Below are 26079 nucleotides of genomic sequence, written 5' to 3' on the forward strand. Positions count from 1 at the left end.
GCTCTGCCCAAGTGGCTGGTTCCTTCCACAAAACCCAAACACGGGTGTCCGCGCTGTGACCCACAGGGGCTGCGGGGAGGGAGTGCTAAAGGGGGAAGGGAACCCGTCTGGAGCTCCCGGGGCTGAGAGGAGGAGGAGGAGGAGGAAGAAGAAGTGGAAAAGCCCCTCTGATCTCCACAGTGCGCCAGTGTCTCCAAGGCAGCGCCACAATCCAGGTTCTGTTTCCCCGGGGCGGCGGCGGAGAAGGGAAAGCGTCCTCGGAGCTGGGGGAGAGGGGCCCGCGGCTCCTCTCCTGTTTACGCAGACGGCGTGGAGTCGTCGTTAAACCGCCAACCGGGGCCTCTTCCCCGCCCACAGCTGGATTCCCCTCCCCCCAGCACCTCCGGAGACCGCCCGGCCTGGAAACACCTCCCACCCACTGCCCAGAAATGGTCCGTGTTGGCTCACTGGGGGAGAGGCGGGGATGGAGAGGGGAGAGGCAGAGGTGTTGCATGGGCCACGCTGGGTCGTTGGGGGACAGGCAGGGGTGGAGAGAGGAGAGTCGGGGTGTTGGATGGTCCCTGCTGGGTCACTGGGGACAGTCAGGGATGGAGGGAGGGGAATCAGGGGTGTTGGATGGTCCCTGCTGGGTCACTGGGGGGAGAGTCAGAGGTATTGGATGGTCCCTGCTGGGTCACTGGGGACAGTCAGGGATGGAGAGAGGAGAGTCGGGGTGTTGGATGGTCCCTGCTGGGTCACTGGGGACAGTCAGGGATGGAGAGAGGAGAGTCGGGGTGTTGGATGGTCCCTGCTGGGTCACTGGGGGGAGAGTCAGAGGTATTGGATGGTCCCTGCTGGGTCACTGGGGGCAGTCAGGGATGGAGAGAGGAGAATCAGGGGTGTTGGATGGTCCCTGCTGGGTCACTGGGGGGAGAGTCAGAGGTATTGGATGGTCCCTGCTGGGTCACTGGGGACAGTCAGGGATGGAGAGAGGAGAGTCAGGGTGTTGGGTGGTCCCTGCTGGGTCACTGGGGACAGTCAGGGATGGAGAGAGGAGAATCAGGGTGTTGGATGGTCCCTGCTGGGTCACTGGGGACAGTCAGGGATGGAGAGAGGAGAATCAGGGTGTTGGATGGTCCCTGCTGGGTCACTGGGGGGAGAGTCAGAGGTATTGCATGGTCCCTGCTGGGTCACTGGGGACAGTCAGGGGTGGAGAGAGGAGAGTCGGGGTGTTGGATGGTCCCTGCTGGGTCACTGGGGACAGTCAAGGATGGAGAGAGGAGAGTCAGGGGTGTTGGATGGTCCCTGCTGGGTCACTGGGGGGAGAGTCAGAGGTATTGGATGGTCCCTGCTGGGTCACTGGGGATAGTCAGGGATGGAGAGAGGAGAGTCAGGGTGTTGGATGGTCCCTGCTGAGTCACTGGGGACAGTCAGGGATGGACAGAGGAGAATCAGGGTGTTGGGTGGTCCCTGCTGGGTCACTGGGGACAGTCAGGGATGGAGAGAGGAGAGTCAGGGTGTTGGATGGTCCCTGCTGGATCACTGGGGACAGTCAGGGATGGAGAGAGGAGAATCAGGGGTGTTGGATGGTCCCTGCTGGGTCACTGGGGACAGTCAGGAATGGGGAGAGGAGAGTCAGGGTGTTGGATGGTCCTTGCTGGGTTATTGGGGACAGTCAGGGATGGAGAGAGGAGAATCAGGGGTGTTGGATGGTCCTGGCTGGATCACTGGAGGAGAGTCGGGGTGTTGGATGGTCTGTGCTAGGTCACTGGGGACAGTCGGGGATGGAGAGGTAAGAGCCAGGGGTGTGGGGCACTCTGTTCTGGGTTACTGGGGGACACTCAGGGGTGGAGAGAGGAGAATCAGGGGTGTGGGGCTGTCTGTCCTGAGTTACCGGGGGACAGAGGAGAATCAGGGGTGTTGGCTGGTCCGTGCTGCGTCACTGGGGGGGAGTCAGGGGTATTGGATGATTCATTCATTCATTCAATCGTATTTATTGAGCGCTTACTGTGTGCAGAGCACTGGACTGAGCGCTTGGGATGATCCGTCCCTAACCGCGGCGGGGGGTGTCCAGCACATAGTTCCTCCGGGCATCCTGACAGTCCTGTCGGTCACCGTGAGCGTGCAGCCCAATCGCCAGGGCCATCTAGTGGCCGACTGGGCTTCGGGATGGCGAGCGTTCCCCTTCAGATGGCTAGTTGGCTGGCCTGAGCCACGGCCAAAACGACCCATCCATCAGGGCTACTCACCGACCGAAGCAGCGTGGCTCAGGGCGGAGAGGACGGGCTGGGGAGCCACAGGTCGGGGCTTCCAATCCTACCTCCGCCACTTGTCAGCTGGGTGACTTCGGGCAAGTCACTTTGCCTCCCTGGGCCTCAGCTACCTCATCTGTAAAATGGGAATTAAGACTGTGAGCCCCACGTGGGACAACCTGATTACCTTGCATCTACCCCAGCGCTTAGAACAGTGCTTGGCACGTAGTAAGTGCTTAAGAAATGCCACCATTATTATTACTGTTATTATTAATAATATTAAATGCTTATCTCAGTGCGGAGAGGACGGGCTGGGGAGCCAGAGGTCGGGGCTTCTAATCCTAGCTCCGCCGCTTGTCAGCAGGGTGACTTTGGTCAAGTCACTTTGCCTCTCTGGGCCTCAGCTACCTCATCTGTAAAATGGGGATTAAGACTGTGAGCCCCACCTGGGACAACCTGATCACCTTGTATCCCCCCAGCGCTTAGAACAGTGCTTTGCACATAGTAAGCGCTTAACAAATGCCATTATTATTATTATTATTATTATTATCATCTATATGTGGAGCACTGTACTTAGCACTGAGGAGGGTATGATACACCATTCACCCCAGCGCTTAGAACAGTGCTTGGCACGTAGTAAGTGCTTAAGAAATGCCACCATTATTATTACTGTTATTATTGATAATATTAAATGCTTATCTCAGTGCGGAGAGGACGGGCTGGGGAGCCAGAGGTCGGGGCTTCCAATCCTCGCTCCGCCGCTTGTCAGCTGGGTGACTCTGGGCAAGTCACTTCGCCTCTCTGGGCCTCAGCTACCTCATCTGTAAAATGGGGATTAAGACTGTGAGCCCCACCTGGGACAACCTGATCACCTTGTATCCCCCCAGCGCTTAGAACAGTGCTTTGCACATAGTAAGCGCTTAACAAATGCCATTATTATTATTATTATCTATATGTGGAGCACTGTACTTAGCGCTGAGGAGGGTATGATACACCATTCACTGTACTTAGTGCTGAGGCGGGTATGATACACCATTCATTCATTCTTTCAGTCGTATTTAGTGAGCGCTCACTGTGTGAGATAACAGATATGCCCCCTACCCACAACAAGCTTACAATCAGTTGCATTAATTGAGCGTTTTCTCTTCAGTGCACACCGTACTGAATGCTTGGGGGAGAACACGAGGGCAAGAAGAAGACACAATCCCTGTCCTCAAAGATCGTACAATGTAGCAGGGAATGACCAACGGGAAATTTATTTACATATAGGGGAAGCAACCAAGGATAAAATTATGTAAATAAATGCCATAGGGGTGGGAGGAGGGTGAGCACTCAAGTGCTTAGAGGATTCGACTCAAGAGCTTAAGGGGCGCAGAAGGGAAGGACAGCGAGGTGGGGAGGGGAGAGCTTAGTCGGGGAAATCTTCCTGGAGAAGTTATTTTTGCTCAACAGATGCCATTTCCACTACAGTGGAACAGTGGAAACTGGAGAAGCAGCATGGCTTAGTGGATAGAGCATGGGCCTGAGAATCAGAAGGGCCTGAGTTCTAATCCTGGCTCTGCCACATGTCTGCCATTTAACGTTGAGCATGTCACTTCATTTCTCTGGGCCTCAGTTACCTTATCTGTAAAATGGCGATGAAAAGTGTGAGCCCCATGTGGGACAGGGACTCTGTCCAACCTGATTAACTTGTATCTATCCCGGTGCTTAGAACAGCGGTTGGCACACAGTCAGCGCTTAACAAGTACCATAATTATTATTATTATTATTACAGTGGGGGGCTCACTGACACCTAGGAGTGTTTCCTCTCTTTCAATCCTTATTGGGAAGGAGGCAGGCCTGCTGGAAACCGGCTAACGGCCAACGGCCACCCCAAAGACCCTGCGGATGAGAGCTGTAGTCCCCAAACGGGCCTCCAATTAGCAGAACCTCTTGTCTTGTCTGCAGCTGCTGCAGACCGCGGCTGTGACCTGATTGCCAATGGCCGCCATTGTGCCTGGACCACTTCCCCTGCCGTTAAGCTAACACTCATCAGGAAATGTTCTCAATGGAGCAATTCTCCGCCGCGGGAATTGCAAAGCCCCTGCTCCTTGAAGCGGACACTCATTTCCTATCGTGTTTCCTCATTGCGGAGGTTGGTGATGTGAAGTGCTTTTGTCTGTCCTGCTTTCTCAGGCCCAGGTCGACTCTACTCAACTGCTCGTAGCGCTGGTGTCCTTATCTTACTCTCCCCTTTATTTCAACACTCACTCATAGTCCTTCTTCCCCCATTTGGAAATCATTTCTGTCGCCTCCCATTAGACTATAAGCTCCTCGAGGGCAGGAATCGCATCCACTGATTACATTGTACTCCGCTAAGTGCTTTGCACACAGTAGATTGTAAGATCCTTGAGGGAAGGGATCATGTCTACTAACTCCATTGTACACTACCAAGAGCTCAGCACAGTGCTCTGCACACGGTAGACTTTAAGCTTGAGGGCAGGGATTGTGTCTACTCCCCCAAGCACTTAGCACAGGGTTCCACACACAGTTAGTGCTCAATAAATACTACTGGTTGATTGCTCATTAGACCGTAAATCAATCAATCAATCAATCGTATTTATTGAGCGCTTACTGTGTGCAAAGCACTGTACTAAGCGCTTGGGAAGTACAAGTTGGCAACATATAGAGACAGTCCCTACCCAACAGTGGGCTGTAAACTCTTTGAGGGGAGGGATTGTGTCTACTAACTCTACTATACTCCCACAAGTGTTTAGTATAGTGTTCTGCACACAGCAGGCTGAAAGCTCCTGGAAGGCAGGGATCATGTCTTCTAACTCCATTGGATTTAGCACAGTTTTTTTTATTAAGCACTTACACTGTGCCAAGCACTGTTCTAAGCGCTGGGGTAAATACAAGGTAATCGGGTTGGACACCGTCCCGGTCTCAAGTGGGGCCCACAGTCTTAATCCCCATTTTACAGATGCGGTAACTGAGGCCCAGAGAAGCAAAGTGACTTGCCCAAGTTCGCATAGCAGACAATAATAATGGCAGCATTTGTTAAGCGCTTCCTATGTGCCAAGCACTGTTCTAAGCACTGGGGTAGATACAAGGTAATCAAGTTGTCCCACGTGGGGCTCACAGTCCTAATCCCCATTTTACAGATGAGGGAGCTGAGGCCAACTTATATGTTGCCAACTTGTACTTCCCAAGCGCTTAGTACAGTGCTCTGCACACAGTAAGCGCTCAATAAATACGATTGATTGATTGATTGAGGCCCAGAGAAGTGAAGTAACTTGCCCACCCAAGGTCACACGGCAGACAAGTGGCGGAGCTGGGATTAAAACCCACAACCCCTGACTCCGTGCTCTTTCCACTAAGCTTGATTGGAACCGTGCTCTGTCCACTATGCCATGCTACTTCTCTCCATGCTGCAAAAGTGCACCGCGCAAGGTGGGTGCTGAGTAAATACGACTGATTGATCGTTGGACTTTAGCCAGATGCCTCATCTTCTCCTGTTGAGCTGTGCTGTGCTGTGCCTCAGGCCAATTTTGTCTCTCCCCTCAGGCTTGAGAGTCAGGGCTGGAGGGGGGTGAGTGTGAGTGGAGAGGAGAGCATCCGTGGGCCTGGACCAGAGCTGCGGTGGACAGAGTCACCTCTCAAAACAAGGATTGCCACAGGACCCGAGCTGCATCTGGTGCGGGGAGAACTGAGGCAACTATCCTGGCCTCTGTGTCCCTGCCCCTTACCCACAAGGAGCTCCCAATCTAATCCTGATTTCACTGATCGTCTGCTGTGTGACCCTGGGCAAGTCACTTCACTTCTCTGTGAAATGGGTATTAAGACTGTGAGCCCCATATGGGACTTGGACCTCGTCCGACCTAATTAGCTCATATCTACCCCAGTGCTTAGGACAGTGTGGCATGTAGTGAGTGCTTAACAAACACCCCAAATCCTTCCTATGTATATATGTTTGTATGTTTTTATTACTCTATTTATTTATTTTATTTGTACATCATCATCATCATCAATCGTATTTATTGAGCGCTTACTATGTGCAGAGCACTGTACTAAGCGCTTGGGAAGTACAAATTGGCAACATATAGAGACAGTCCCTACCCAACAGTGGGCTCACAGTCAAGGAGGGGGAGACAGAGAACAAAACCAAACATACTAACAAAATAAAATAAATAGAATAGATATGTACAGGTAAAATAAATAAATAAATAGAGTAATAAATATGTACAAACATATATACATATATATAGGTGCTGTGGGGAAGGGAAGGAGGTAAGATGGGGGGATGGAGAGGGGGACGAGGGGGAGAGGAAGGAAGGGGCTCAGTCTGGGAAGGCCTCCTGGAGGAGGTGAGCTCTCAGTACAGATTTATTCTATTTATTTTATTTTGTTAATATGTTTTGTTTTGTTCTCTGTCTCCCCCTTCTTGACTGTGAGCCCACTGTTGGGTAAGAACCGTCTCTATATGTTGCCAACTTGTACTTCCCAAGCGCTTAATACAGTGCCCTGCACACAGTAAGCGCTCAATAAATATGATTGAATGAATGAATGAATGGCAGCAGAGGAAGAAGAGAGGTAGTCATTGGGACCCAGCCCGCAGTCTTTGCTCCTCTAGTGCTAACCTTCTCACTGGGCCTCCATCTCGCCTGTCTTGCCCCGGACCCCTAGCCCACTTCTTGCCTCTGGCCTGGAATGCCCTCCCTCCTCAAATCTGACAGGCGATTACTGTCCCCCACTTCAAAGCATTATTGAAGGACCATCTCCTCCAGGAGGCCTTCCCAGACCAAGCCCCATTTTTCCTCACCTGCCACTCCCTCTGTGTCACCCTGACTTGCTCCCTTTGCTCTCCTCCTGCCCCAGCCCCAAAGCACTTATGTGCATATCTGTTATTTTATTAAATAAATAATTTATTTATTTAAATAAATAAATTACACAGCATCCAGCAGTACAAATCACACACAGCAGTATAAATGAATTATACACAGCACCTGTATATATGTATATATGTTTGCACATATTTATTACTCTATTTATTTATTTATTTATCTTACTTGTAAGGGAAGCAGCGTGGCTCAGCGGAAAGAGCCCGGGCTTTGAAGTCAGAGGTCATCACTTCAAATCCCGGCTCTGCCACTTGTCAGCTGTGTGACTTTGGGCAAGTCACTTCACGTCTCTGAGCCTCAGTTACCTCCTCTGTAAAATGGGGATTAAGACTGTGAGCCCCACGTGGAACAACCTGATCACCTTGTAAATTCCCCAGCGCTTAGAACAGTGCTTTACACATAGTAAGCACTTAATAAATGCCATTATTATTATTATACATATCTATTCTATTTATTTTATTTTGTTAGTATGTTTGGTTTTGCTCTCTGTCTCCCCCTTCTAGACTGTGAGCCTGCTGTTGGGTAGGGACTATATGTGCTGCCGACTTGTACTTCCCAAGCGCTTAGTACAGTGCTCCGCACACAGTAAGAGCTCAATAAATACGATTGATTGATTGATTGATTAATTTGTTTTGATGTCCGCCTCCCAGGCTCTAGACTCTGAGCCCATTGTGGGCAGGGAATGTGAATGTTTATTGCTGTATTGTACTCTCCCGAGCGTTTGATGCAGTGCTCTGCACATAGTAAGCACTCAATAAATACTGTTGAATGAATGAATATTCATTCACCTGTATATATGTACATATGTTTGTACATATTTTTTTACTCTATTTATTTATTTATTTAATTTATTATTTGTACATATCTATTCTATTTATTTTATTTTGTTAGTATGTTTGGTTTTGTTCTCTGTCTCCCCCTTTGAGACTGTGAGCCCACTGTTGGGTAGGGACTGTCTCTATATGTTGCCAATTTGTACTTCCCAAGCGCTTAGTACAGTGCTCTGCACATAGTAAGCGCTCAATAAATACGATTGATGATGATGATGATGATGATGAATGAATATGTCAGAATGAAGAAACTGCATAATTAAATACAAGCGCTCTGCACACAGTAAGCGCTCAGTAAATACGATTGAATGAATGACCCTTCTCGAGAACGCCCCCTACAGGCCGCGCCCCCTACAGGCCGCGCCCCCTACAGGCCACGCCCCCTACAGGCCACGCCCCCTACAGGCCACGCCCCCTACAGGCCACGCCCCCTACAGGCCACGCCCCCTACAGGCCACGCCCTAGCGGCCCTAGAACGCCCCCTGCAGGCCCCGCCCCTAACGACCCTTCTCGAGAACGCCCCCTTAGGCCCCGCCCTCACTCATTCATTCATTCAGTCAGTCGTATTTATTGAGCGCTTACTGTGTGCAGAGCACTGTACTAAGCGCTTGGGAAGTACCAGTTTGGCAACATGTAGAGACGGTTCCTACCCAACAGCGGAAGCAGCGTGGCTCAGTGGCAAGAGCCCGGGCTTTGGAGTCAGAGGTCATGGGTTCGAATCCCGCCTCCCCCACGTGCCTGTTGTGGCCCCTTGGGCAAATCACTTAACTTCTCTGAGCCTCAGTCACCTCATCTGTAAAATGGGGATTAAGACTGGGAGCCCCACGTGGGACAACTTGATCACCTTGGACAGTGCTTTGCACATAGTTGAGAAGCAGCGTGGCTCCAAGGAAAAGAGCCCGGGCTTTGGAGTCAGAGGTCATGGGTTCAAATCCCGGCTCCGCCAGTTGTCAGCTGTGTGACTTTGGGCAAGTCATTTCACTTCTCTGTGCCTTTATTACCTCATCTGGAAAATGGGGATGAAGACTGGGAGCCCCCCGTGGGACACCCTGATCACCTCCCCAGTGCTTAGAACAGTGCTTTGCACATAGTAAGTGCCTCCTTCCCTTCTCCACAGCACCTGTATATATGTATATTTGTTTGTACATATTTATTACAACCTGATCACCTCCCCAGCGCTTAGAACAGTGCTTTGCACATAGTAAGTGCCTCCTTCCCTTCCCCACAGCACCTGTATATATGTATATTTGTTTGTACATATTTATTACTCTATTTATTTATCTTACTTGTACACATCTATTCTATTTATTTTATTTTGTTAGTATGTTTGGTTTTGTCCTCTGTCCCCCCCTTTTAGACTGTGAGCCCACTGTTGGGTAGGGACCGTCTCTATATGTTGCCAACTTGGACTTCCCAAGCGCTTAGCACAGTGCTCTGCACACACTAAGCGCTCAGTAAATACGATTGATTGTTTGATTGATTGACTGTCTCTATATGTTGCCACCTTGTACTTCCCAAGTGCTTAGCACAGTACTCTCTGCACAGTAAGCGCTCAATAAATACGATTGATTGATTGATTGACTGTATATGTTGCCACCTCGTACTTCCCAAGCGCTTAGTCCAGTGCTCTGCACACAGTAAGTGCTCAATAAGTACGATTGATTGATTGATTGATTGACTGTCTCTATATGTTGCCACCTCGTACTTCCCAAGTGCTTAGTCCAGTGCTCTGCGCACAGTAAGTGCTCAATGAATGCGATTGATTGATTGATTGATTGATAATAAATGCCATTATTATTATTATTATGAGAAGCAGCGTGGCTCAGTGAAAAGAGCACGGGCTTTGGAGTCAGAGGTCATGGGTTCGAATCCCGACTCCACCACATGACGGCCGTGTGATCTTGGGCAAGTCACTTAACTTCTCTGAGCCTCAGTTCCCTCATCTGTAAAATGGGGATTGATTGTATGTATATATGTTTGTACATATTTATTACTCTATTTATTTATTTATTTATTTATTTTACTTGTACATATCTATTCTATTTATTTTATTTTGTTAGTATGTTTGGTTTTGTTCTCTGTCTCCCCCTTTTAGACTGTGAGCCCACTGTTGGGTAGGGACTGTCTCTATATGTTGCCAACTTGGACTTCCCAAGCACTCTTAGTCCAGTGCTCTGCACACAGTAAGCGCTCAATAAATACGATTGATGATGATGATGGGTAGGGACTGTCTCTAGATGTTGCCAACTTGGACTTCCCAAGCGCTTAGTCCAGTGCTCTGCACACAGTAAGCGCTCAATAAATACGATTGATGATGATGATGGGTAGGGACTGTCTCTAGATGTTGCCAACTTGGACTTCCCAAGCGCTTAGTCCAGTGCTCTGCACACAGTAAGCGCTCAATAAATACGATTGATGATGATGATGATGATTGATTGATTGAATGCCCTCCCTCTGCCCATCCGCCAAGCTAGCTCTCTTCCTCCCTTCAAGGTCCTGCTGAGAGCCCACCTCCTCCAGGAGGCCTTCCCACACTGAGCCCCTTCCTTCCTCTCCCCCTCGTCCCCCTCTCCATCCCCCCATCTTACCTCCCTCCCTTTCCCACAGCACCTGTATATATGTGTATATGTTTGTACATATTTTTTTACTCTATTTATTTAATTTATTTGTACATATCTATTCTATTTATTTTATTTTGTTAGTGTGTTTGGTTTTGTTCTCTGTCTCCCCCTTTTAGACTGTGAGCCCACTGTTGGGTAGGGACCGTCTCTAGATGTTGCCAACTTGTACTTCCCAAGCGCTTAGTCCAGTGCTCTGCACACAGTAAGCGCTCAATAAATACGATTGATGATGATGACGGTGATTGATTGATTGAATGCCCTCCCTCTGCCCATCCGCCAAGCTAGCTCTCTTCCTCCCTTCAAGGTCCTGCTGAGAGCCCACCTCCTCCAGGAGGCCTTCCCAGACTGAGCCCCTTCCTTCCTCTCCCCCTCGTCCCCCTCTCCATCCCCCCCATCTTACCTCCTTCCCTTCCCCACAGCACCTGCATATATGTATATATGGTTGTACATATTTATTACTCTATTTATTTATTTTACTTGTACATATCTATCCTATTTATTTTATTTTGTTAGTACGTTTGGTTCTGTTCTCTGTCTCCCCCTTTTAGACCGTGAGCCCACTGTTGGGTAGGGACCGTCTCTAGATGTTTCCAATTTGTACTTCCCAAGCGCTTAGTCCAGTGCTCTGCACACAGTAAGCGCTCAATAAATACGATTGATGATGATGATGATGGGTAGGGACTGTCTCTATATGTTGCCAACTTGGACTTCCCAAGCGCTTAGTCCAGTGCTCTGCGCATAGTAAGCGCTCAATAAATACGATTGATGATGATGATGATGGGTAGGGACTGTATATGTTGCCAACTTGTACTTCCCAAGCGCTTAGTCCGGTGCTCTGCACACAGTAAGCGCTCAATAAATACGATTGATGATGATGATGATGGGTAGGGACTGTCTCTATATGTTGCCAACTTGGACTTCCCAAGCGCTTAGTCCAGTGCTCTGCGCATAGTAAGCGCTCAATAAATACGATTGATGATGATGATGATGGGTAGGGACTGTATATGTTGCCAACTTGTACTTCCCAAGCGCTTAGTCCGGTGCTCTGCACACAGTAAGCGCTCAATAAATACGATTGATGATGATGATGATGGGTAGGGACTGTCTCTATATGTTGCCAACTTGGACTTCCCAAGCGCTTAGTCCAGTGCTCTGCGCATAGTAAGCGCTCAATAAATACGATTGATGATGATGATGATGGGTAGGGACTGTATATGTTGCCAACTTGTACTTCCCAAGTGCTTAGTCCGGTGCTCCGCACACAGTAAGCGCTCAATAAATACGATTGATGATGATGATCAATCAATCAATCAATCAATCGTATTTATTGAGCGCTGACTATGTGCAGAGCACTGTACTAAGCGCTTGGGAAGTACAAATTGGCATCACATAGAGACAGTCCCTACCCAACAGTGGGCTCACAGTCTAAAAGGGGGAGACAGAGAACAGAACCAAACATACCGACAAAATAAAATAAGTAGGATAGAAATGATGATTGATTGATTGATTCTTAGCGGGCTGGCCCCGCCCCCTACAGGTCCCGCCCCGCCCACCCAGCGACCCGGCTCGGGAACGCCCCTCGGAGGCCCCGCCCCTCCCTCTTGGCCCCGCCCCCTGACTGCTGATTGGCTCTGAGGGCGGCGGAAGTAAGGGCGGGGTCCGGGCGGAAGTAAGGGCGGGGTCCGGGCGGAAGTAAGGGCGGAGTCCGGGCGGAAGTAAGGGTGGAGTCCGGGCGGAAGTGGGTCCCGGCGGGCCCGGGGATTGTGACGGGCGCGGGGGAGGAGGGGGTATCCGAGCGGCCGCCCCGGCCCGGCCCTCCCCTCGCTCCCCCGAGACCTTCCAGGAGGGTCCCGCCGCCGCCGCCGCCGCCGCCAACGCCCCCCCCCCCCGCCCCCGCCCGTCCCCTCAGCCCCGCCCCGCCCCGGTGGCCGCCATCATGTGGGAGGCGAATCCGGTGAGTGAGGGGCGGTGGAGGGGGCGGGGCCTGGAGGCCGGAGGGGGGCGGGGCTGACCTGAGGGAAGAAGGAGCCCGGCACACCAGCCTCCACCCGCTCCCATCAATCAATCAATCGCATTTATTGAGCGCCTACTGTGTGCACGGCACTAGACTAAGCGCTTGGGAAGTCCAAGTTGGCAATCAATCATTCGTATTCATTGAGCGCCTACTATGTGCACAGCACTGGACTAAGCGCTTGGGAATTCTAAGTTGGCAATCAATCGTATTTATTGAGCACTTACTGTGTGCACAGCACTGGACTAAGCGCTTGGGAAGTCCAAGTTGGCAATCAATCATTCGTATTCATTGAGCGCCTACTATGTGCACAGCACTGGACTAAGCGCTTGGGAATTCTAAGTTGGCAATCAATCAATCGTATTTATTGAGCACTTACTGTGTGCACAGCGCTGGACTAAGCGCTTGGGAAGTCCAAGTTGGCAATCAATCAATCAGTCGTATTCATTGAGCGCCTACTGTGTGCACGGCGCTGGACTAAGCGCTTGGGAAGTCCAAGTTGGCAATCAATCAGTCAGTCGTATTCATTGAGCGCCTACTGTGTGCACGGCGCTGGACTAAGCGCTTGGGAAGTCCAAGTTCGCAATCAATCAGTCAGTCGTATTCATTGAGTGCCTACTGTGTGCACAGCGCTGGACTAAGCGCTTGGGAAGTCCAAGTTGGCAATCAATCATTCGTATTCATTGAGCGCCTACTATGTGCACAGCACTGGACTAAGCGCTTGGGAATTCTAAGTTGGCAATCAATCAATCGTATTTATTGAGCACTTACTGTGTGCACAGCGCTGGACTAAGCGCTTGGGAAGTCCAAGTTGGCAATCAATCAGTCAGTTGTATTCATTGAGCGCCTACTGTGTGCACAGCGCTGGACTAAGGGCTTGGGAAGTCCAAGTTGGCAATCAATCATTCGTATTCATTGAGCGCCTACTATGTGCACAGCACTGGACTAAGCGCTTGGGAATTCTAAGTTGGCAATCAATCAATCGTATCTATTGAGCACTTACTGTGTGCACAGCGCTGGACTAAGCGCCTGGGAAGTCCAAGTTGGCAATCAATCAATCAGTCGTATTCATTGAGCACCTACTGTGTGCACAGCGCTGGACTAAGCGCTTGGGAAGTCCAAGTTGGCAATCAATCATTCGTATTCATTGAGCGCCTACTATGTGCACAGCACTGGACTAAGCGCTTGGGAATTCTAAGTTGGCAATCAATCAGTCGTATTTATTGAGCACTTACTGTGTGCACAGCGCTGGACTAAGCGCCTGGGAAGTCCAAGTTGGCAATCAATCAATCAGTCGTCTTCATTGAGCGCCTACTGTGTGCAGGGCGCTGGACTAAGCGCTTGGGAAGTCCAAGTTCGCAATCAATCAGTCAGTCGTATTCATTGAGCGCCTACTGTGTGCACAGCGCTGGACTAAGCGCTTGGGAAGTCCAAGTTGGCAATCAATCATTCGTATTCATTGAGCGCCTACTATGTGCACAGCACTGGACTAAGCGCTTGGGAATTCTAAGTTGGCAATCAATCAATCGTATTTATTGAGCACTTACTGTGTGCACAGCGCTGGACTAAGCGCTTGGGAAGTCCAAGTTGGCAATCAATCAGTCAGTTGTATTCATTGAGCGCCTACTGTGTGCACAGCGCTGGACTAAGCGCTTGGGAAGTCCAAGTTGGCAATCAATCATTCGTATTCATTGAGCGCCTACTATGTGCACAGCACTGGACTAAGCGCTTGGGAATTCTAAGTTGGCAATCAATCAGTCGTATTTATTGAGCACTTACTGTGTGCACAGCGCTGGACTAAGCGCCTGGGAATTCTAAGTTGGCAATCAATCAATCGTATTTATTGAGCACTTACTGTGTGCACAGCGCTGGACTAAGCGCTTGGGAAGTCCAAGTTCGCAATCAATCAGTCAGTTGTATTCATTGAGCACCTACTGTGTGCACAGCGCTGGACTAAGCACTTGGGAAGTCCAAGTTGGCAATCAATCATTCGTATTCATTGAGCGCCTACTATGTGCACAGCACTGGACTAAGCGCTTGGGAATTCTAAGTTGGCAATCAATCAATCGTATTTATTGAGCACTTACTGTGTGCACAGCGCTGGACTAAGCGCCTGGGAAGTCCAAGTTGGCAATCAATCAATCAGTCGTATTCATTGAGCGCCTACTGTGTGCACAGCGCTGGACTAAGCGCTTGGGAAGTCCAAGTTGGCAATCAATCATTCGTATTTATTGAGCACTTACTGTGTGCACAGCGCTGGACTAAGCGCCTGGGAAGTCCAAGTTGGCAATCAATCAATCAGTCGTATTCATTGAGCGCCTACTGTGTGCACAGCGCTGGACTAAGCGCTTGGGAAGTCCAAGTTGGCAATCAATCAATCAATCGTATTCATTGAGCGCCTACTGTGTGCACAGCACTGGACTAAGCGCTTGGGAAGTCCAAGTTGGCAATCAATCATTCGTATTCATTGAGCGCCTACTATGTGCACAGCACTGGACTAAGCGCTTGGGAATTCTAAGTTGGCAATCAATCAATCGTATTTATTGAGCACTTACTGTGTGCACAGCGCTGGACTAAGCGCCTGGGAAGTCCAAGTTGGCAATCAATCAATCAGTCGTATTCATTGAGCGCCTACTGTGTGCACAGCGCTGGACTAAGCGCCTGGGAAGTCCAAGTTGGCAATCAATCAATCAGTCGTATTCATTGAGCGCCTACTGTGTGCACAGCGCTGGACTAAGCGCTTGGGAAGTCCAAGTTGGCAATCAATCAATCAGTCGTATTCATTGAGCGCCTACTGTGTGCACAGCGCTGGACTAAGCGCTTGGGAAGTCCAAGTTGGCAATCAATCAATCAGTCGTATTCATTGAGCGCCTACTGTGTGTACAGCGCTGGACTAAGCGCTTGGGAAGTCCAAGTTGGCAATCAATCATTCGTATTCATTGAGCACCTACTATGTGCACAGCACTGGACTAAGCGCTTGGGAATTCTAAGTTGGCAATCAATCAATCGTATTTATTGAGCACTTACTGTGTGCACAGCGCTGGACTAAGCGCCTGGGAAGTCCAAGTTGGCAATCAATCAATCAGTCGTCTTCATTGAGCGCCTACTGTGTGCAGGGCGCTGGACTAAGCGCTTGGGAAGTCCAAGTTCGCAATCAATCAGTCAGTCGTATTCATTGAGCGCCTACTGTGTGCACAGCGCTGGACTAAGCGCTTGGGAAGTCCAAGTTGGCAATCAATCATTCGTATTCATTGAGCGCCTACTATGTGCACAGCACTGGACTAAGCGCTTGGGAATTCTAAGTTGGCAATCAATCAATCGTATTTATTGAGCACTTACTGTGTGCACAGCGCTGGACTAAGCGCTTGGGAAGTCCAAGTTGGCAATCAATCAATCAGTCATATTCATTGAGTGCCTACTGTGTGCACAGCGCTGGACTAAGCGCCTGGGAATTCTAAGTTGGCAATCAATCAATCGTATTTATTGAGCACTTACTGTGTGCACAGCGCTGGACTAAGCGCTTGGGAAGTCCAAGTTGGCAATCAATCAATCAGTCGTATTCATTGAGCGCCTACTGTGTGCACAGCGCTGGACTAAGCGCTTGGGAAGTCCAAGTTGGCAATCAATCAATCAGTCGTATTCATTGAGCGCCTACTGTGTGTACAGCGCTGGACTAAGCGCTTGGGAAGTCCAAGTTGGCAATCAATCATTCGTATTCATTGAGCGCCTACTGTGTGCACAGCACTGGACTAAGCACTTGGGAAGTCCAAGTTGGCAATCAATCAGTCATATTTATTGAGCGCCTACTGTATGCACAGCACTGGACCAAGCGCTTGGGAAGTCCAAGTTGGCAATCAATCATTCGTATTCGTTGAGCTCCTACTGTGTGCACAGCGCTGGACTATCTATTCTGTTTTATTTTGTTAGTACGTTTGGTTTTGTTCTCTGTCTCCCCCTTTTAATCAATCAATCAATCAATCGTCTTTATTGAGCGCCTTCTGTGTGCAGAGCACTGGACTAAGCGCTTGGGAAGTCCAAGTTGGCAATCAATCAATCAATCGTATTCGTTGAGCGCCTACTGTGTGCACAGCACTGGACTATCTATTCTATTTTATTTTGTTAGTACATTTGGTTTTGTTCTCTGTCTCCCCCTTTTAATCAATCTATCAATCAATCGTATTTATTGAGCGCTTACTGTGTGCAGAGCACTGGACTAAGCGCTTGGGAAGTCCAAGCTGGCAACGTATAGAGACAGTCCCTACCCGACAATCAATCAATCAATCGTATTTATTGAGTGCTTACTGTGCGCAGAGCACTGGACTAAGCGCTTGGGAAGTCCAAGCTGGCAACATCTAGGGACAGTCCCTACCCGACAGTTTAGACTGTGAGCCCACTGTTGGGTAGGGACCATCTCTAGATGTTGCCGACTTGGACTTCCCAAGCGCTTAGCACAGTGCTCTGCACACAGTAAGCACTCAATAAAGACGATTGATTGATTGATTGATTGACTAAGCGCTTGGGAAGTCCAAGTCGGCAACATCTAGAGGCAGTCAGTCAATCAGTCGTATTCATTGAGCACTTACTGTGTGCAGAGCACTGGACTAAGCGCTTGGGAAGTCCAAGTCGGCAACATCTAGAGACAGTCGATCAATCAATCAATCGTATTCATTGAGTGCCTACTGTGTGCAGAGCACTGGACTAAGCGCTTGGGAAGTCCAAGTCGGCAACATCTAGAGACAGTCGATCAATCAATCAATCAATCATATTCATTGAGCGCCTTCTGTGGGCAGAGCACTGGACTAAGCGCTTGGGAAGTCCATGTCGGCAACATCTAGAGACAGTCGACCAATCAATCAATCGTATTCATTGAGCGCCTACTGTGGGCAGAGCACTGGACTAAGCGCTTGGGAAGTCCATGTCGGCAACATCTAGAGACAGTCGATCAATCAATCAATCGTATTCATTGAGTGCCTACTGTGGGCAGAGCACTGGACTAAGCGCTTGGGAAGTCCAAGTCGGCAACATCTAGAGACAGTCGATCAATCAATCAATCGTATTCATTGAGCGCCTACTGTGGGCAGAGCACTGGACTAAGCGCTTGGGAAGTCCAAGTCGGCCAGCATCTAGAGACAGTCAATCAATCAATCACTTGTATTCATTGAGCGCCTACTGTGGGCAGAGCACTGGACTAAGCGCTTGGGAAGTCCAAGTCGGCAACATCTAGAGACAGTCAATCAATCAATCGTATTCATTGAGCGCTTACTGTGTGCAGAGCACTATACTAAGCGCTTGGGAAGTCCAAGTCGGCAACATCTAGAGACAGCCCGTACCCAACAGTGGGCTCACAGTCTAGAAGGGGGAGACAGAGAACAAAACCAAACATATTAACAAAATAAATTAATAGGATAGATATGTACAAGTAAAATAAATAAATAGCGTAATAAATATGTACAAACATATATACATATATATATGCAATCAATCGTATTGAGCGCTTATTCATTCATTCGTTCAATCGTACTTATTGAGTGCTTACTGTGTGCAGAGCACTGTACTAAGCGCTTGGGAAGTCCAAGGTGGCAACATCTAGAGACAGTCCCTACCCAACCGTGGGCTCACAGTCTAGAAGGGAGAGACGGAGAACAAAACCAAACCTACTAATAAAATAAGATAGAGTAGATATGTATAAGTAAAATAAATAAATAGAGTAATACAAACATATATACATATATACAGGTGCTGTGGGGAAGGGAAGGGGGTAAGATGAGGGGGACGAGGGGGAGAGGAAGGAGGGGGGCTCAGTCTGGGAAGGCCTCCTGGAGGAGGTGAGCTCTCAGTAGGGCCTTGAAGGGAGGAAGAGAGCGAGCTTGGCGGATGGGCAGAGGGATTGGGGGCATTCCAGGCCCGGGGGAGGACGTGGGCCGGGGGTCGATGGCGGGACAGGCAAGAACGAGGCCTAACGGTGAGGAGATTAGCGGTGGCAGAGGAGTGGAGGGTGCGGGCTGGGCTGGAGAAGAAGAGAAGGGAGGGGAGGTAGGAGGGGGCCAGGGGATGGACAGCCTGGAAGCCCAGCGTGAGGAGTTTCTACCTGATGCGCAGATTGATTGGTAGCCACTAGAGATTTTTGAGGAGGGGAGGAACATGCCCAGAGCGTTTCTGGACAAAGACAATCCGGGCAGCGGCATGAAGTATGGATTGAAGTGGGGAGAGACACGAGGATGGGAGATCAGAGAGAAGGCTGATGCAGTAGTCCAGACGGGATAGGATGAGAGCTTGAACGAGCAGGGTAGCGGTGTGGATGGAGAGGAAAGGGAGGATCTTGGCAATGTTGCGGAGCTGAGACCGGCAGGTTTTGGTGACGGCTTGGATGTGAGGGGTGAACGAGAGAGCGGAGTCGAGGATGACACCAAGGTTGCGGGCTTGTGAGACGGGAAGGATGGTAGTGCCGTCAACAGAGAGTTATAACATAACATAACATATAAGTGAAATGACTTGCCTAAAGTCACACAGCTGACAGTTGGCGGAGCCGGGATTTGAACCCATGACCTCTGACTCCAAAGCCCGGGCTCTTTCCACCTAGTCACGCTGCTTCTCTACCATATTAACTAAATAGAATAAATATGTACAAATAAAATAGAGTAATAAACACGTACAAACATATATACATATTTTCCCGGCTGGGCTTGGACGGCGTTGGGCGCTGTGGGCCCTTCTAGACTGTGAGCCCACTGTTGGGTAGGGACTGTCTCTATATGTTGCCAGCTTGTACTTCCCAAGCGCTTAGTACAGTGCTCTGCGCACAGTAAGCGCTCAATAAATACGATTGATTGATTGATTGATTGTGGGCATCCGGCCTGGGGGAGACGGTTGACGGCCCCGCCGACAAGGCTGCCCCGGGGGCGGGGACGGTTGGCCGTTGCCGTCGGAGGGGGTTCGGGGGGTCCCACCTCTGGGAGCGACGAGTAACCATCCATCCCCCCTTCCAGCCCTGCCAGCAACCCGGAGGAAGAGCCTGTATCTCTCCCATACACCGCCCCCTAACCCAATCCCCCCCCCGCCCACCCCGGTAAATAATAATAATGATGGCATTTATTAAGCGCTTACTATGTGCAAAGCACTGTTCTAAGCGCTGGGGTAGATACAGGGTAATCAAGTTGTCCCACGTGGGGCTCACAGGCTTTATCCCCATTTTCCATGCAAGGTAATCAAGTTGCCCCATGTGGGGCTCACAGGCTTAATCCCCATTTTCCAGATGAGGTAACTGAGGCACAGAGAAGTTTAGGGACTTGCCTAAAGTCACACAGCTGACAAGTGGCGGAGCTGGGATTTAATAATAATAATAATGGCATTTATTAAGCACTTAGTGTGTGCTAAGCACTGGGGAGGTTACAAGGTGATCAGGTTGTCCCACGGGGGGGCTCATAGTTTTCATCCCCATTTTTCAGATGAGGGAACTGCAGCCCAGAGAAGTTAAGTGACTTGCCCAAAGTCACACAGCTGACAAGTGGCGGGATTTGAACCCATGACCTCCGACTTCAAAGCCCGGGCTCTTTCCACTGAGCCACGCTGCCTCTCTAATAATAACGGCATTTATTAGGTGCTCACTATGTGCAAAGCACTGTTCTAAGCGCCGGGGGGGTGGGGATACAATGTAATCAACTTGTCTCATGTGGGGCTCACAGTCTTAATCCCCATTTTTACAGATGAGGTAACCGAGGCTCAGAGGGGTTAAATGACTTGCCTAAGGTCACACAGCAGACGTGGCGGAGGTGGGATTCGAACCCATGACCTCTGACTCCAAAGCACGTGCTCTTTCCACTGAGCCACGCTGCTTCTCACTAAGCCCCCCCCAATTCATCTCCACCCCCCAGGAGTGGGGCGGGCCTCTAATTTCTTGCCCCCCGGCAGAGTCAGCCCTGTAGTCTTTTCCCAGGTGATTGTCCACCCTTTTCCTCATCGCCCTAGTCCAGCTCGCCACAGCACAGTCTCTTGGTGTGGCCCGTTGGCCTCTGCCCTGCTGTGGCCCACTGGCCTCCACCCTGCTATGGCCCCGTGGCCTCCCTGCCCATCCGTCGCCCCGAGGCCGTGGGTGAAGTATAGTGGCAGATGGGCAGCGACAGGTGGAGACGGGGACTGCCAGGGAGTAACGGCACCGAGAAGGGATCCAAGGCTAGCCCGTGGGGACCGGATCTCGGGGCGGCACCGGGCCGCGTGTGCCCCCGCACAGTGTGGGTGGACAGTCCAGGAGGCCCCACGGAGGTGGGGTGAAATGGCACTTCCCGAAGCCAGGATGGAATGACCCGGGGTGCCCCCCCACCCAAACCCTTGGTGCTGGGGTGAGGTGGCCAGGCCAGGGAGAGTGGGAAGAGGGGTGGGATCATTGGAGCAGAAATCCATTCATTCATTGTCAGTCAGTCGTATTTATTGAGTGCTTACCGTTGTGCAGAGCACTGTACTAAGCGCTTGGGAGAGTGCAGTCCAGCAGTGACCAGATGCATTCCCTGCCCACAACGAGCTTACAGTGTAGAGCAGGAAGACAGATATCAATACAAGTAAATCAATTACAGATATGACCGTAAGTGTTGTGGGGCTGAGAGGCGGGATGAATAAAGGGAGCAAGTCAGGCGGATGCAGAAGGGCGTAGGAGAAGAGAAAAGGGGTGCTTAATCAGGGAATTGACTGAACAGGGAATTAGTCTCCTCCTTAATGTTGGAGGAGATGTGCCTCCAGACCCCTGGCTGGGAGTGAGTTGACAAAGATGGTTCAGAAGCTGGTTTGGGGCCGGAAGCAGGGGCCCAGCCCAGTTCTGGGTCTCATCCCCTTGGTCTGGCAGAGGGGAAGGGAGGCCTTCAGCCCCTCTGCCCTACCGTCATCCCCTGAAGAGGCACAGCAGAGGCAAATCGGGTGATGCTCGGGCCCCACGAAAAGGGTAAAAGGGCAGGCGGCGGGGGCCGGGGTCTGGGCCGGTGCCCAGGCTGGGCCAGGAGAGTTGTAGACCAGATGGCCAGGCCGCCCCTTCTGTAAACAGGGGCCAGGAAGCCCTGACGTTCGTCAACCCCTTGACCTCCGTACCGGCCAAGCCACGCCCAGGGTGGACACGGAGGTCCCGGAAGCCAGGCTCGCTCTGAGGGTCGAGCGGCCCCGACCCGCGGACCCGATGCGACGGAGCGCCCGGCTCTCGCCCAGACCCTGCAGGAGATGGTCCCCAGGGCGGCGGGTGAGCCCTGCGCCCAGGCTGACGACAGTGCGGTGGATGACATGGACACGTCGGACACCCAGTGGGGCTGGTTCTACTTGGCCGAGTGTGGAAAGTGGCACATGTTTCAGGTACCTGCGCTCTCGGGTCACGGCTACGGTAGCGGGGACTTAGGGCAGGCTATAGGCTCGATAGCCTCACCTTCCCAATGTCCACCTTCCCGGTTCCCCAGGGGTGACTGGGGGGCTGGGAGCAGGAGGGAGAAGCCCCCGAACCGGGCCAAGGCGTGCGAGTCTGGCCTCTAGGCGTGGTCGCCGTCGGGCCTCCGGACGGGCGGCCCTGGCGGAAGCCGGGGGCTGGGGTCCCTGACCCGCCCCCCCACCACACCTCTGCGTTTCCCCGGTCGCCGGCGAGACGCAGCGACCCGGCGGGTGACACAGGCCGACGCCAACGTTCGGTGCTCGGTGAGCAGCGAGGACATCGAGAGAAGCTTCAGGACCAACCCCCAGGGCTCCTTAACTTTCTCCACTTCCAAGTTCAGCTACAAGATCGACTTTGCCGGTGCGTTGCCTCTCCGCCGGTGCCGGTGTCCTGGGGTGGGGGTCGCTGCCAAGGGGCTTCTCTTCCAGAAAGGGGCAGAGGGGCCCGGAGCATATCCAGGGTGCTTCTCTGGGGTGGAGCAGTCAGTTCTTTGCCAAGGGCATGCGCGGGACTGTGTCCAGGTGGACGGTGCCCATCCCTGCCGTGGTGTTCTGGCTGGGCCACGGGGCGGGAACCTGCGCTCCGGCTCAGCAGAGCGGCTGTCTTGCCCCTCTTAGCCGAGGCCTGGGTCCCGGTGCCCCCAACAATGGTGGGGGAGGTGGGCGGCGACCGTGGCGGTGGTGTTGGGCTTGGCGGCCGTGCGGGTGGCGATGGCAGGCATGGTGGTGGTGGCGGTGGCTCTGTTCCAGTGATGAAGCAGTTGAACCTGACAACGGGGAAGCAGCGGGTCATCAGGAGAGCCCCTTTCTCCATCAGTGCCTTCAGGTGAGCAGCTCAGGGGACACTCCCATCCGGTGGCGGCCTGCCTGCCTGCCTGCCTGTAGGGAGAAAGCCGGCAAGCGGGTGGATGGGAGGAACCCAGAAATGCATTTCCTCAAATCCCCCCCGCCCCCCAGTATCCCCTACTGGGGCTGGAGGGTGGCCAATTCAGAGCCGACAGTGGGGTGAACAGCGGGGTGGACAGCAGTGCGCGCTGGGAATCCTTTCCCACAGGGAGTGGTGCAGCCCAAAACCCCCGCCGGTGCCAAAGGGCTGGGCTGCGGGGGGCCAGAGGGGCATGGCTGAGGAGGGCTCCCAGCCCGGGAGAACCATCTGGCCATGGGGTGGAGGGGATCCCCAGGCCTCCTCCAGGGCAGATGGTTCAGGGTTAGTGCAGGGGTAGGAACAGAGCCCTTCTTCTTCTTCTTCTTCTTCTTCTTCTTCTCCTCCTCCTCCTCCTCCGCCTTCTCCCCCTCCTCCTCCTCCCCCTTCCTCCTCCTCCCCCTTCCCCTTCCTCCTCTTCTTCCTCTTCTTCTCTTCTTCCTCCTCCTCCTCCTCCTCCTCCTCCCTTCTTCCTTCTTCCTTCTTCTTCCTCCTTCTTCTTCCTCCTTCTCCTCCTTTTCTTCTCCTCTTCCTCCTCTTTCTCCTCCACATCCTTCTCTCTTCCCCCTCCTTGCCCTCCCTGGGTTGGGGTCCCCACAGAAGATGGGGAGAGCTGGGCCAAGGCCCAAACCAGGGTTGCCAGGGCAACCGGGGAGGACCTGGGCATCTTGAGGAGGACGAGGGTGAGCTGCCCGGGAGGGGACCCTCGTGGGTCTTCCCCTCCCGCTCCAGAGCCCAGCAGCCGTGGGCGGCGGAGGAGCCCTGGGGGAGTCGGCCAGAGGTCGGCATGTTTGTTCAGCGCCCACTGGCCCCTGGCCAGTCCCCAGCTCACCGGCCCACTTTGTGTGTTTAAAGCTACATTTGTGAGAATGAAGCTATCCCCATGCCGTCCCACTGGGAGAATGTGAACCCCGAAGAGCCGTACCAGGTGAGGAGCCCCTCCCCCTGCTCCAGGTGCGTGCCCCCTTCCCTCTCTCCTCCCTCTCTCTTCCCCCTCGAACCCTCCCGGATCTGTGAGCCCCGCGCATGCCCTTAGAGATACTGCCCCTTGCCCTCCAGCTGGTCTCTCTGCACAAGCAAAGCAATGAGTACAGCGAAGTGGCTGGCCTCTTTGGAAAGAGCATGGAGAGCAACCGAATTAAACGAATTCAGAGAATTCAAAACCTGGACCTGTGGGAGCTGTTTTGCAGGTGAGACCGTTTTCCCCGCCGACCCATCCCCTCGGCCTGGTCCAGGGAGTGGGGAGGCGCGCTGCAGGGGCGGACGGGGTCCTAGACTTGGTCGGAGCCTCCTGGAGCGGCTGTAATTAGGCATAATCCTGAGTTGGGTGCATGTAGGAAGAGCCGCAACAGGACTGTGCTCATGGCCCAGGCCCATGTCAGCCCTTGCCCTCCCCCCAGCAGTGCGTGGCCCCTTAGCATTTCCCCCAGGGCCGGTCGGTTGTCAGGCCATCCACATTTCGTCCACCCAGGGGCCGGGATTCACCTGCCCGGACTCTTGCGTTGTCCCATTTTAGTTGGGGCTGGGGCAGGGTGCAGCAAGGAGGGTTTGTGGACTCGGCAGCCCCACTGCATGTTGGGGTGTACTGTCCCCACTGTCCGTCCATCTGTCCATCCCCCTTGGCCGTGCTGAAAGGGCTCCGCACCCGGGGAGGGGCCTCACTGTCTGAATCCGGGGGTTCCTGCATGCCATCCATGCTGTGTTTAGGGCAGGGAGACCACCCTTAGGGTCCGCAGTGTGAGCAGCTGACTGTGTGTGTCTCGGGGGTTCCTGGAAGCAGTCCGTTGTGTAGTTGGGGGGGCGGGGGTCAGGCTTTGGGGTTCTCAGTGTTGGGGGCTGGTCGCGTGTGTGTGGGCAGGAAGAAGGCCCAGCTGAAGAAGAAGCGGCAGGTCCCCAGGATCAACGAGCAGATGCTCTTCCACGGGACGAGCGGGGAGTTTGTGGAAGCCATCTGCATCCACAACTTCGACTGGCGCATCAACGGGGTGCACGCCGCCGTCTTCGGCAAGGGTAAGGGGGCCGTCACCCCCGCGCAACGGACTGGCACCTCCCCGTGGGCTCTGCGGGCCCCCGCACCGCTGTGGGGTAAAGAGGGCAGGGCAGCTCGGGCGCTGGGGGAGGGTGGCCTCGCCTGTCGCTACGAGGGATCTCGGCCGTAAGCTGACGGGTCCGGCGGCCTGGCTTCCTGGCGTGTCTTCAGAGACTGCCTGAGACCCCGGGATGCCTGGTTCCGGGACGGCTTGGCCACATCCCACTGGTTGGGGGGTGGGAGGCAGGGGGACCTGCCCTTCCCAGATCTCTGCCCGCACAGACCCTCAGGATGGCTGGCAGAGCCCCATCTCCTGCGTCGGGGCGACTGTCCGGCTGCCCGCCCTCTGAGCGCCCTCTCCGGCCCCCCGACCAGGCACCTACTTCGCCAGGGATGCGGCCTACTCCAGCCGCTTCTGCCGGGATGACCTGAAGCAAAACAGCACGTTCCCCACGCACGGCGTCACCCTGACCCCGGCCCCGGCGCGCCGGCCGCACAAGTCCATGTTTCTGGCCCGCGTGCTGGTGGGCGATTACATCACGGGCCACGCCCGCTATGTGCGGCCGCCCTCCAAGGACGGCAGCTTCGTCAACCTGTACGACAGCTGCGTGGACAACACCTGGAACCCGGCCATCTTCGTCCTCTTCGACTCCAACCAGATCTACCCCGAGTACCTGATCGAGTTCCTCTGACGGGCGCTGCTGCCCTGCCTGGGGGCCTCTGGGGGCGGGGCCCGGGCGGGGACGGACTGGAGGACTGCGGCAAGGGGTTGGGGGGCGGGGGCCGCGGGATCCGACCTGCGCTCGAGCCCATCTCGGGGGGCTTCTGGCCTCCCGCTGCGGGGTCCCCCTTCTTGCCTGTGGGGGCCCCCGCTATACTGTGACTGTCTGAACCCAGTGGGTGGAGGCAATCTTATTTAACAAAGAGTTTTGAGTTTTGTTGAGCCTGGGGGTCTGCGTGGTCTTCCAGGTGGGGCACCACTCCGCCCATCCTGCCCCAGGGGCCCCCGCCCTCTGCCTGCCGAATACCTGTCCTCCGGCTTCCTGCCCCGGCCTCCCCTCCAGGCTTTGCCTGGGCTTCAGGCAGGGATCCTCGCTTGCCCTCTCCACATCAGCAACCCCAGGGGGTGCAGGGAGCCTGACTGACACGGCCCCCCGTG

General features: G+C 52.9%; 1 protein-coding gene across 3 annotated transcripts; it reads left to right on the forward strand.

Moving 5' to 3' along the window:
* The first annotated feature begins 356 nt into the window (after positions 1 to 356).
* On the forward strand, positions 357 to 25863 carry PARP11 (poly(ADP-ribose) polymerase family member 11). Of its 3 annotated transcripts, none has more exons than XM_038767896.1 (8): positions 357 to 431; positions 21760 to 21900; positions 22210 to 22330; positions 22720 to 22795; positions 23747 to 23819; positions 23951 to 24081; positions 24750 to 24901; positions 25296 to 25863. In XM_038767896.1, the coding sequence occupies exons 1-8, from the start codon at positions 429 to 431 to the stop codon at positions 25610 to 25612; spliced, it is 1014 nt and encodes a 337-aa protein (XP_038623824.1). In that variant the 5' UTR covers positions 357 to 428; the 3' UTR covers positions 25613 to 25863. The 3 variants fall into 3 exon arrangements, with proteins under 3 accessions (XP_038623824.1, XP_038623823.1, XP_038623825.1); XM_038767895.1 differs by lacking the exon at positions 357 to 431 and adding an exon at positions 12470 to 12516; XM_038767897.1 differs by lacking the exon at positions 357 to 431 and having other exon boundaries at positions 21865 to 21900; positions 22190 to 22330.
* The last annotated feature ends 216 nt before the right edge of the window (positions 25864 to 26079 follow it).

Source organism: Tachyglossus aculeatus, chromosome 27, assembly GCF_015852505.1.
Source record: "Tachyglossus aculeatus isolate mTacAcu1 chromosome 27, mTacAcu1.pri, whole genome shotgun sequence".
Classification (NCBI taxonomy): Eukaryota; Metazoa; Chordata; class Mammalia; order Monotremata; family Tachyglossidae; genus Tachyglossus; species Tachyglossus aculeatus.